Source organism: Euprymna scolopes, chromosome 6 (genome assembly GCF_053919585.1).
Source record: "Euprymna scolopes isolate OS-2025 chromosome 6, ASM5391958v1, whole genome shotgun sequence".
NCBI lineage: Eukaryota > Metazoa > Mollusca > Cephalopoda > Sepiida > Sepiolidae > Euprymna > Euprymna scolopes.
This window is the reverse complement of record NC_136487.1, coordinates 72,338,157-72,351,131: the sequence shown is the minus strand read 5'-3', so window position 1 is coordinate 72,351,131 and position 12,975 is coordinate 72,338,157. Positions and strand designations below refer to the sequence as shown.

Sequence of the window (12,975 nt, the reverse complement as noted above, 5' to 3'; positions counted from 1 at the left end):
CTTTGTGGACCAGGCGCGTACGCAGACCCCACAATTTTAATGAATCATCATTATGCCAGATAAAACATACCCATTCCTGTGTCTCGATACATCTTCTATCATTATATGTGATCAGTTTTCTATAATAGTCAACCATATAGGAGCCTATTCGTGACCAGACACACACACAGACGTTCAGCTTTATATATATATATATATATATATATATATATATATATATATATATATGATGAAAATAATGGAAATAGAGAAATAAAAAGGAACAAACCGTATTATGTGTTCAACGTTTCGTCTTTATTTCCAACATCTTTTTCCGTTTTTTTTCTGAAATAGAACAGCGTCACACTTTGCATGTGAAACATTTTCAAATATTTTGTGCTGGTGTTTTTTGTTTCTTAATCTCATTCATCCAGAGGAAGTCTCGAAATAAAGACGAAACGTTGATGAACACATAATACGTTTTGTTTCTTTTTTATTTCTCTCTCTCTCTCTCTCTCTCTCTCTCTCTCTCTCTCTCTCTATATATATATATATATATATATATATATATATATATATATATATATATATATATATATTATGTTTAGATAACAGGTCTCTTGTCGATAACATTGACGAAAAACACAGCTATCTGCGTAATTAATGTGGTGAAGGCAACATCAATATGAGAGGAAATGGGGAAGTGGTCATAGAGAAGGGGAGTCGTATCAGTTAACTTTTGAACACAATACAAAGATTGACATTTAAGAAATATTTAATTGTGGGGTTTTACGTGCGTGTCCTCTGTTTACTGTAAGTATACAACAAGCTGTCTTTATTGCCTTACTTAAATGCTTCAAGTTTGTCGCCGTTTGACATCGTTGTTTTTACGTCGTTCCGTTATGTATTGGAATGTTTTTTATCTTTTTTATTAATTTTGCTGTTTCTTTTTATTTTTTATTTGTTTTTTTTTTGGGGGGGGGTCAGTTGTTTTGCGTTAGAATTGGCTAAGATGCAGACCTGTCGCAGACATGAGTGAACAAAGGTTTTCGAAAGCTTGTTGTCCAAACCAAAAATAAAGAAAACGTTGTACGATGAATGTACCCCTGATGAAACGAAAAATATAGTATTCTAAAAGTCACGTAAATTTATCTAGTAGTTTTATTTAAAAAAAAAAAATTAAGTAATTAATGGGAAATCTTGTGAATTACAACATAAATCTCGTAAATATTAATTATTGTTGAATTATCTCGCTTGGTTTTTTAGATGTTTTCAAACGCAGTTACATCTCGTATCCTCATAAAATGTAATTTTCTTCTTTAAAACTGAAACTACTTAATCAATTTACGTGATTTTTGGAATATGATAGTTTCGTTTTCTCATGGGTACATACATAATACAGATTTTTCTTTATTTTTGTTTTTTGATATAGGAGAAATTCTGGAAAAGAAGCCCTTTTTGTTTAGGGGGCGGGGCTATTCGTGATTTTTTTTTAAATTTATAAATTACATAGAGTAATATACTTTTATACCTGGGATCCATGTCAGATCCATTATTTTCGATTTAAAACAAACTGGAAATAGCCGAACTGTTGCCTTAAAGTCGTTTGTACTGACATGAAATTAAATGTTTTGTCGTTTTTTGTTTTGTTTTTTTGTTTATTTTTTTATTTGCTTTTTTATGTTGTTGTTGTTGTTGTTGTTGTTGCTGCTGCTGCTGCTCCTGCTGCTGGAGCTTTGTTTCTGTTTTCTTGTTTTTAGTTTGCTCTTAACTTAATCTTGGGGACAATTACACCCACCCTCTCCTCGGTGTTAATAATGGGTTTACAAAATTTCTTCAAATCAGTAAACGAACTATTTTATTTCTTTTATCTTTCTAGGAATATTTTGCAACTATATTCGTTAGGGATGGCAAGTCCTAACACTTTGCATTCACGTGCGTTAGGATTATCTCCCCTTCATACAAATCATTTAATTAAAAATAATATGTTCTGTTTTCTAATATTGCATTTTCAATATTTAATTTTATTTATAAAATGACATCAATTCCACTATCCAATCAAGTGGGATTCTTTCTTACTACCGGTGTAACACGACTTATGTTCCATTTTCTTCCTCATATTTTTGTTTACTTAAACTGCAAGAGGGCCGAAGTTGCAAGAGAAGTACAAAATATCAAACGACATGTACGAGAATAAAACAAAACTATCATCTTTAAGGAACGAAGTAATGAAAAAATTAAAAATTTTAAACGAAAAAGGTAAATTGACTCCTCCCATTTATCTAAGCAGAAACAATCACAGACCTCAACAATTTAATATATGCAGATGCAAAATCGGTAAGCCTGAGGCTAAACCCTGAAACATAAACTGACAAAACCAACGGACCTACCATAATTGAATGGCAAATGAGACTAGGAACCCAGATCACCAAACTTTTTTTTAATAAAAAAGAGGAAGCTAAAACCATAAATAGAATGAAGGACAAAAAATTGAGGAAATAAAACGCACAAATAAAGACTCACAGAAAAGTGGGAAATTTGAGATCATATATATTTTATCACGTGATTGCTAGAAAAGCAGGAAATTTTCATAGTACTGAAGGAAAAACAGAAAAAAAAAACAGTAAACCGCCATGTTTATTGTGGAGAGGTTTATTTATATATATGTTTCACGACATAAAACATGTAAGAAATGACACGGACATGGCAGCAAGATGGTGCAAAGGCTCACATAGAGCCATAGTTTCAATTCAATCTCTTCCGTAAGATTCTTGGTTTCATTAGGATTAGCCCTCGAAAAAGGCCAAAATTTAAATGCCATGGATTACTGTGTTGGTATTGATATAAGCTAGTAATCGTATTATTTGGATTTACTACTATTCTTATCTCGAGTTTAATTTTCCAAGTCATCTAACAACGTTTTCCAAGTACTCTTACCATTGCGCCACGGTCCTAGTGGACTGCGGAGCAGTGGTTAGAGTACTTGGAAAAATCAATTGCAAAAAGTGATATTTTCCTGTTCAATCCTTAGTGTGGGCCACCGAAAAATACAATTACGAATTACTTAGGACCTCTATCCAATCAAGGCTGACGGAACAAGAGCATGCTAAATCGTGAATTAAATAAAACGGTTCCGCTCGAAATTCCGCCCAAATTTCCGAGTTCGACAGAAACACTCCCGAGTTCGACAAGATACACCTGAAGGAGGTCGGGGGGTACATCGACCGAAACGTTGTGAAAATCACACTCAAGTAGTCCGATGAATCCAAATAATACGAATAACCAATCCTCATCTTAAAAATTCGGAAACATCAAGGCTATTAATCGTTAAGCCCATTTCTCACAATATAACAATAAGTGCGTGTAGAAAATAAATAAAATGGCTTACCGAAACGCGTGTACGTATAGATAGAAATTGTTATATATTAATTTCCGGAGCTTGATTATAATATGTTAAATTTTAACTAATATTTTTTACATTTTATAATCCATCGATTTATATATAAGATATCGACCATTAAGCTCATTTTACTTACAATGTGAAATGTATCCTGAGATATTCGTAATATCTATTTCATAATCTAATTCATTTAAAATAATCTCTGCTGGTAATTTGTTTGAGTTATTTAAGTTCTTTAACTTGAAACAAAACTTTGACAATATTCAGCCACTCTGATGAGTTGTAGACGACAAAACACGTGTCAGTAGATAATTTAAGAAAGAGAAAGAAAGATAGATAGATAGATAGATAGATAGATAGATATTATCCAAATAATACGAAAAAGGGTTGAGATAACGAATTATTAAGAAAGGGATATTATCACCGAACAAAAAAAGGAAAGCAATGACTACGTTCGGCTTGCCTATAAGTATGAATTAACTTGCTTCTGAATTAACAGCGTATGTATGCCGATGAAACAGGATAATCTAGCTTCATGTGACATGTGGTAATAGGAGGTTGTGAAGGTGTAATACTCTCGTCGATGTTGACGTTATGAGGCCTTTTACAGTAACTAAGTTGTTTGGAATTTCATACAGATAATTTGTTTATAGTGGCGAAGTCTTTGTGCAAAACCAGTCACACTTTTGGTACAACTGTTAATCTTGGTGCAATGGCTTCCACAGCACATAGCAGACAGGTTTTACATCATAGTTTTCCAATGCATGCCTTAACGAAGACTGGAGGTACATCACTCCTAGTGAATTAAACTCGCCACATATACCAACCTGGGAATTTTTACGTCTGGCACGGTACATACAACGCGTAGCATTGTCAAATTGTCACCTATCTGCTACTGGCCAGGTTCATCTTTGCTTAATTTCGGTGATATGGCTAGAATCGATGTATCAACGTGATAATGCTGTACCTAGGATGCTATGATTATATAGAGTTAAATAACAAAAAAAAGCTTCTCGTACTAAATGTAACATTGAAAAGATGGATTACAACGAAGTCATTCATTACTGAGGTTGCTTCTTGTGTGTGTTTTTATTTTTTTTATATCTGAGCACTGATGGTGGCCTGTTAGTATGGGCCGAAACAATTATTTACTCTTGTGAACAATTAAAGAATTTTTTTCGATGAATATAATGAGTTTTTGTTTATCATATTAAAAAGCGGTTTAAAAATCAAATATGCGTGTGCGTGTGTGTGTGTGTGCGTGCGTGCGTGCGTAAGCGTGCGTGTGTTCAAACATAATAGTGATCTCTTATTTAGTTCCGTTTTCATCTTTTCTTTCTATAGGAACGGCATCAGTTGTCAACGTCAAGGTGGTAAACAATGCCCTCTCCCAGGCTTGTATTCAGCTTGTTGGTCATGTCCTGGATTGCGGCCAATGTCGGTGCGAAAACATGGATCACGTACAAAGGAAGCCACGAAAAAGACCTTATCTTTCCGAGCAACATTCCCTACGACGTGCATGCCATTTACCTCGACTACAACCTTATCGAGACCGTAGACAGACGCGATCTAAACTTCACATCTCTTGTCTATCTGAATCTTTCGCACAACGCCATTTACAAACTCTCGTCGGAGACATTCATAAACGTCAAACAGCTAAAGTTCCTTGACCTGTCCTACAACAAGATCTCTGGTTCGACCCTCACCACCGAAACATTTAAAAAGCTAGAAAGCCTTGAGCTTCTCGTCCTTAGGGGCAACCCGTTGGGTATTATCAAACATGGAGTGTTTCTTCCGACCTATTTTTCAATGTTTCAATACGCCATGGACTTCTCAGAGTGCTCTATTCATACAATCGAACCAAATTCCTTGGTCGGTTTGGACAAGTTGACTCGACTTGACCTGTCGCGAAATAACATTTCCACGCTTCATCCTGACTCATTCATGGGGCTTTACAGCGCCAAGTCATTAAATCTAAGTCACAATTTGCTTGATAGGGTTTCGACTCGAATGTTCCACTATCTCAACGTCTCCGAAATTGACTTAAGCTCGAACAAGATATCAATGCTCGAGGACGGCTGCTTCAGCAAAAACAGTGATATTCAGTCCTTAGACTTATCGAACAACCGACTCGCAATCCAACCGAAAGACCAATTTGGCGACCGACATCTTTCCGAGATCGATCTTTCCCAAAACCTGTTTGAGACTTTCGACTCTCATCTTCTTTCCAGAAATATGCGGAGACACCTTCGTGTACTACGAATGGCTGATTCGGACAAACTGCAGCGAATTCTGGCTGGCCGAAGTAAAGACGGTCAAGTGGAAGGATTTGAAAAGCTTGAAAAACTTGACTTAAGCGACAACAGGGCCCTGACAGACATTGAAGCGGCAGCCTTCTCCTCTTCTTCTAAAACTCTCTGGTCCGTCCACATGAAGAACACCATGCTGCAAGAAATACACCAGGACATGCTGAACTGGACAAATCTTAATAGCTTTTCCGTCTCTACCAACAATCTGAAGTGTGACTGCAAAGCGAAGTGGTTGCTGAACAAGACGAAATTCAATAGAAACAATGCTCATTTAATGTAAGTATACCTAATGATGACGATGATTTCTAGTGAATAAGGTAGAAAATTATGTGTTGCACAGTAGGAACCCTACGCCAGTAAGTAGCGATTAAGTTAGCTAGTATGAATCGTGACGAGGGTCACTTTAGTGCATAGCACGATAACCTATCTGCAAACTGAATTGTACCTAGAGACGGATGACGTGAGTTGAAGTAGGGTCGGGGAGGGCGACAAGAGATCAAACTCCGTAGGCAAAACAAACATCGAACAATATGAGAATATGACGAACGAGTCACGTTTTTTCTGTCAGTCTCGCTCTGGAAGCCATGCAAATGGAATATGGCTCAATAAAGTATAATAATCCAAGGCGAATGTCATTTCGATGTCTGTCCATCTGCGTCTCTAATTTCTAAAGTTAAAAAAAAACTAAGTTAAGAAGGAAATAATTTTAGTTATTTAGTCTCTCTCTCTCCTAAAGTCCATTCTCTCCAATAAAACCTTGAAGAAAACTCAGTAAAGTGTTCTTCGTCATTCATGCATGAGAAAGTTATTCGGCTTAGTTTAATAGACGAGACGACCGAGAACTACAAGACGATCGGAGACAAACATGAAACGCGGTGAAAATGAAAAGAAGCGCCTTTAAACACCCTGTTTCCGTTTGTATAAAATACTTTATTTCGTTTGTTGATTGCTCATTGTTGATCGCTTATTGGTAAAAACATAACATATGTAACGACCGTACAATTATATATGTCAGCATTGAAATTAGGTCGCAGTTTGTTTTTGTATTTATATAATTATTTTGTTTTCTATGCACATTCGATATGATTAATGCTACTCAGACGATATGAAAGAAAGTAGGTAGTATAGAAAGGGGTGTTGTAAATGTATATAGTTTTATTCATGGATGGTTGGGGGAAGGCAGATGACATGAACATGAAGAAAATGAGGACATATAATATAATTCATAGGAAATGGAAGAGGACTAAAGTAAAACGGAATTTTCATAGACAGAACTTCTTTGCATGGATTTCTCGTCTATGGAAGATATTGCCGTGAAACTGCTTCCCTGTTGATTACAACTTGGTCGTATCCCAGTCCAATGTTAACAAATACTTGTTGAAAACTGCCCCTATCAGTCATAGAACTTGAATGCCTACTAGACACTATCCTCGAGCGTCTAAGGTCTCTCTGTACAGAGGTTTGTCAGAACAACCTGACATGAGGATACTTTTTCCATAGAAGTAAACCTTGACCAAATATTCAAAATCACATCGTATTCGCTGCCCAAATAAGATCTCCTCACTATGGCTAACCCACATTAGCTTTTACGAGGAATGGTGCACCTTCTCCAAGTGATGTTACCTCAAGTAATAGCACGAAGCTGGATACTCCACCAGATTAGATAAATTCTTGTCCTGGAATCCAGTAAGACCAAGAGACCAAAATGAAAGATATACTACAATGTATGAAACTGGTTAATTGGGGAGAGGAAGATTATGTTCTCAATTTCTTTACTAACTCAGTGTTTGAGCGATAAAGAACTTAAAGGGAACATTCGAATATTTATGTATCTCATATAGAGTTCAAGTTGTGGGCCCCTTGATTTCTGAGAACTTCGACTGAAGTAAATAAAACAAAAAAAATGATAAATGTTACTGCTCCCATGTTTTCCTCGTCTTTCAACTGATATGCTCAAAGGCTTTCTGCTTTATTAGCTTATTTCCTCGAAACTCTAACTTTTGGGATTCTATCCCTACTCCCTGTTTCCTGGCCGTGTCAATGTGCAGAAATTTAAATTTAATGTGAACAAACAACTTGCTACACAAACTCCTCCACCTGGAATGCTCCTGTAGGTATAGCCCCCTAATTCACGGTAATCTTTTTACAACTAAACGGCAATGTGTCTTGCTTGGGATGAATTAAAGCTAAAAAGAAATTAATCATTTAAGTATCATTAACCCATATTTTCGGGTTGATTTTGGCTTTTGATAAGCGATGACTCAATAGTAGAGTAAAAAAAAAACAAGCTGCCAACTTCCTTGCGTTGCAGTATTATTTAACGCTCCTTTTCTTCCTCTCTCTCTCTCTCTCTCTCTCTCTCTCTATATATATATATATATATATATATATATATATATATATATTTATATATATATATATATATTGACGAATAGAGACAGAAAGAACGAAAGTAGTAACTACTGTTTTTGAGAAGCAATAACTCAATATTAAAAAAAGAGAGTGCGAAAGAGCAGATACTATGTCTCGGGGTAGACGTTAGAGTATATGTAGTATGGGCTAGAGATATGAAGCGCAGTACATTGTATAGCAGACAGAGAATTAAATAAAGCAAATAGTATGATCGAGAAAATAGGGGAAAGAGCAAATGTTTTACTCCAGAAGATATAGAATATTATAGAAAATATTATAGAATATTATAGAAAATATTATAGAATATTATAGAATATATTATAGAATATTACAGAATACACCATTATGTACCAGAAGAGAAAAAGATTAGGTGAGACATAAAATGAACATGAGACGATAGAAAAGGGCAGTAATATATCTCAGTGAAAAGAATCATAGAACAAATTGAACGACCTAGAGAACACTTAATAAGACAAAGATGAAAGACAAACGAGATAAGAGAGGGCATATACCCACCAGATAATAAATGGCATAGAGTATGTCCTAAAAAAAGACAGGTGACATTTTAAATAGAAACAAGAGCAGAAAAATGGTATGGCCACAAAAAGAGGGAAGTATATGACAGATAGTATTGTCCAAGAAAGAGTGTGGAAACGAACAGGTAGTATGGTGCACGAAAGAGGAGAGAAAAAAGACATAGTATGGTCCAACGAAAGAGGGGGGAATAGAACAGGTAGTATGGTCCAACAAATAGAGGAGAAAAGAACAGATAACATAGTCCAAGAACGAAAGTAAGAAAAGAACGGATAGTATGGTCCAAAAAAGATGGGCGAATAGAATAGATTGTTTGGTCAAAGAAAGAGTGGGAAAAAAGATAGTATGGTCCACGAAATAGGGGGAAAGAACAGATAAAAAGAAGGCGAAAAGAATAGCACGGGGGAAGAGTGTGGTAGATACGATTTAAAAAAAAAACTAGATATTATGGCTCCATGGAGAGAGAAAAGGGCGTGTGATTGTGCTCAAGCGGCATACAGGTTTGAACGATAAAAGTTTTTGCCCTAAATAAAACAATACTACAGTTTTATTTTAAAACTTTTATTGAAAAAATCAATTCAGGTAACTTGATTATGTAGTAGAGCTGACATCTATTCCATGTAACCGCCTTCAGTCTCAATCGCCGCATCGACAATATGAAGGGAGTTGAGCAGCGAGATGTCTGTTTGCATTACATTTAAATTTCTGCATGTTAGTACAGTCAGGGAAGCTGGAAAACGGGAAGGAATTCCAAAGGCTAGCAGTTCCCGGGAAGAAACTATTAGAGTATAAAACTTTGCGGCATCGAGAAAGTTCTACAGTGAAGGGGTGAGATTTTGTTGCTTGTCGTGTTAGAACAGGTATTTATGTCGAGGGGGCACGAGTTCGTCAGATTAAAGTACTTGTAAAACGAGTACAAGGACACAACGTACGACGATGTGAGAGGGGTTGGAGCTTGGTTGACATTGTGAGATCTATTAGATTGGAGACTTTTTATAATATGTCTAAGAGGGAGAGACTAGTAAACAAGGTACCAGTTCACATATGCCAACAATACTCCATGTATGAGCGAATGGAGGCTTTGTAGAGGTACAGAATACTCTCGGGTATGTGTAGTTTTCTAGCACGGTAGCGGGAGCCCAACTTCTTTGCAGCAGTTTTGGCAATTTTTTATGTCTTTTAAAATTTGCCGAAATAGCTTGTATAATTGTGAAGTAATATTGTTTGCAGATAGTAATCAAATCTCGACTGTGAGAAAATTTAATATGTGCGGGATTAACTGATTCATTTGATTTAATTGATCTAGTTGAACATTTCATAATATACCATTTGTTCTCTATTTCAGGTGTGCTTACCCTGCAGTCTACCGAGGTATTAACCTATTCCATATCCGTGAAGGGCTGCTTGTGTGCACCAGCCACCAACACCTGATGGTGTTCGGAGCCATCATGGCGTTTAGCTCACTCGTCTTACTCATCTTCGTGATTGCGTATTGGGCTCGCCGAAGGAAAGCCTGTCCCACATGCGGCCGACGGCACGAAAGACACGGCCAATACGTCAGCGTCTACTCGAAAGAAGTCGACGAGCCGACAACGCGGATTGTGGACGACAAGGTCAACCTGATCGACGCTGTAGATGTGTAATTACACGGAAAGAGCAAAAACTATGTATGCGTTCTTTTAGTTCATATGTACAGTCTCATCATACGTAGACAGCTTTTAGACGACCGCTGGCGGTTTTCCAACGCAGGTAGATAGGCGCGTAGCAAATAAACAGAATATGTGTGCTCACATTTAAGATCGGTTCCAATCAAGTTACTTCGTATAGTGCTCAATAACTAATGTTGAAGGGAAAACAAAAAATGTTAATCGTATTAAGACCGTGTTTAAGATCAGTTTAAGACGATGCTTATACTTAACCAATTTGAAAGACGTAATAGGTTGCTGTTTTAATAAAAATTTTAAAAAAAAAAAAAAAGGACAAACGTCTATATTCCAAATTTCAAGATGTTTACTATCTTACCGTTTATTTCTTTATTGAAATTGTGCATGTCAACGTACTTGAAGAAATAAAGGTTAAGATGGTCAACATCTTGAAATTTAGAATAGACTTTTGTCATATATATATATATATATATATATATATATATATATATATAATTCAAATGTAGTCATAACGCGAACTAAAAAATATTTTTTCAAAAGTGCTCAATACTTGGATAGAGCTTTTATAAATAAAATTATACAAGCAATAGAAAGAATTTACGCGGATCGAGCAACATTTTGACATTAACACATCTCGCCATGAGTTCAATAATGATTAATGTAATCATTACTAAACCCTTGGCGAGATGTATTAACTCGAAATATTGGTCGATCTGCGTAGGTTTGTTTGTTTTTTTTTTCATATATATATATATATATGTGTGTGTGTGTGTGTCTGTGTGTCTGTGCGTACGTGTGTCTCTGTGTGTCAAATACGATGAACAATTTATATTTGCATATTTCTGTCTTGATACGTTGTCATTATCTCATATTTTTCTTTGTTTCAAGTGAGAACTAGCGGATGTATTTGCCATATACACTTAGGTCCCTAATACTTTTGGCTCCATCTCCAACGGTGGTTATCAAATAAAGAACACAGTGCTTAGATATTTAAATTTTTCTCGCGAATCAGATGTTCTTTATAATATTTAGAAAAATACCATTTTAAATTGATCTTAAATTCATCTGCGTTTGTGTTCGTACGTGCGTGCGTGCGACATCACTAGAATTTTGTTTCTGTACTTTGTGTTTACTGCCAGTTAGCGGGGGGGGGGGGGCTTTCTTCGGTCGAGTTTTTCCTCTCAATACGTCGACAAAACTCCAAAACAACTTTTTCGTCATGTTTGTTCTCCCGTTGAACGCACGGTGCAAACCGTGTCCTGATCAACTGTCATTTACAACTTGTCTATCATTAAGAAATAATAGCTCCTATTATTTACGCCTTCGGCCTATATATTTTTTAATACTTTTTAATTAATAAACAAGGTGTCTCAGAAAATGTGCTCACACTTCAGATGACGATAAACCCTTTATTTTTTTTAACACAATGTGAAACAGAATAGCTTTTAAATACAAAAGACAAATGTAATTGGAGAATCATATTCTCAAATATTTGATTGATGACTATTATTGTCCAGAAAACGCTGAACACGCGCATTAAGGGATGCTTAAACGTCATAAGACAGGTCATTAGAAGTACATTTTGAGACACCATGTATTTATACAAAACTTGTTGCTCACAAAGTGAATGGTTTGGAGAATTAAGATATTGGTCATTTAAAACTCATTTAGAAAAATAAATTACCAGCAGTAATGATTTCTAATCGTTTGTTTTTATTAAAATACATGTTATAGACTAATTTAAGAGATTCATCTTAAAGGATATCAACAAGAATAAAGAAATAAATGTACTTCTTTTAGCATCACTATGTTTATTTAGTAAAATAGTTAAATTACGTACATTTTATTATAAATGGAACAGCTAGAGCACACTCTCTGTTTTACATAAAGTTCCTATTTGATTGCCTCCCCACAAGAGCAAAGTCGGGAAAATGCTGCCCTCCAAAAAAAAAAAAATTTTTTTTTTTTTTTTTAAGTATTCTAGCTTGGAATAAAAATTGAGTTTGTTTTACAATCCACAGAGATACGAAAAAGTGGTTAAAAATCCAAATATATAGCAAATAAATGTTAGCCTTCTACCTATCTGGAAATTTTTTTTTACCGGTTTTACTCGCTTTAAAACGTTTAATCGGTTCGGAAAAAAAAAACATATAGCGTCTAGCGTTAGGTGAGAACAAGAAAAATAGCGGCGAGCTGACACCTAAATATGTGATGATTTGAAAATGACTTACAAATAAAAAAAAATATACAAAATACCGTACGAAAGCCACCCAATATATGTCACGGTAACATATATTGGCTGAGGCTCAAACTATTTTGTATATATATATATATATATATATATATATATATATATATATATATATATATATATATATATATATATATATATTAAGTCATTGTCAAATTTTCACATATTTAGTCGCCAATCGCCGCCATTTTTTCTTGTTCTTACCTAAAGCTAGATACTATATGTTTTTCGAACCGATTAAACGTTTAAGAGTGATTAAAACCAGTTAAACCTTTTCCCGATAGGTAGAAGAGTAATTTATTTTGCCTTTGCTAACATTTATTTGTTATTTATTATGTATTGTTGCATCAGAACAGACATTGCACTTTGTTCTTGGCGAACTTTCAACATAATAAATCTTAAGTAATTATACAATTTATTTTTTTA

The 12,975-nt window shown here is 35.2% G+C and overlaps 1 protein-coding gene across 2 annotated transcripts; it reads left to right on the top strand.

Annotated features, from left to right (window-relative positions):
- Positions 1 to 730: 730 nt before the first annotated feature.
- LOC145278318 (uncharacterized) lies at positions 731 to 12,637 on the top strand. Of its 2 annotated transcripts, XR_013868355.1 has the most exons (4): positions 731 to 792; positions 4,724 to 5,964; positions 9,980 to 11,222; positions 11,405 to 12,636. XR_013868355.1 is itself a non-coding variant. In XM_080130609.1 (3 exons), the coding sequence occupies exons 2-3, from the start codon at positions 4,760 to 4,762 to the stop codon at positions 10,275 to 10,277; spliced, it is 1,503 nt and encodes a 500-aa protein (XP_079986735.1). In that variant the 5' UTR covers positions 731 to 792; positions 4,724 to 4,759; the 3' UTR covers positions 10,278 to 12,637. The 2 variants fall into 2 exon arrangements, 1 of the variants encoding a protein (XP_079986735.1); XM_080130609.1 differs by having other exon boundaries at positions 9,980 to 12,637.
- Positions 12,638 to 12,975: the final 338 nt, after the last annotated feature.

Excerpts from the sequence above, each read along its gene's own strand:
- LOC145278318 (XM_080130609.1), top strand. The coding sequence starts at position 4,760 with ATGCCCTCTCCCAGGCTTGTATTCAGCTTGTTGGTCATGTCCTGGATT. Across the intron at positions 5,965-9,979 it reads AGAAACAATGCTCATTTAAT|GTGTGCTTACCCTGCAGTCT; the intron begins GTAAGTATACCT and ends TCTCTATTTCAG.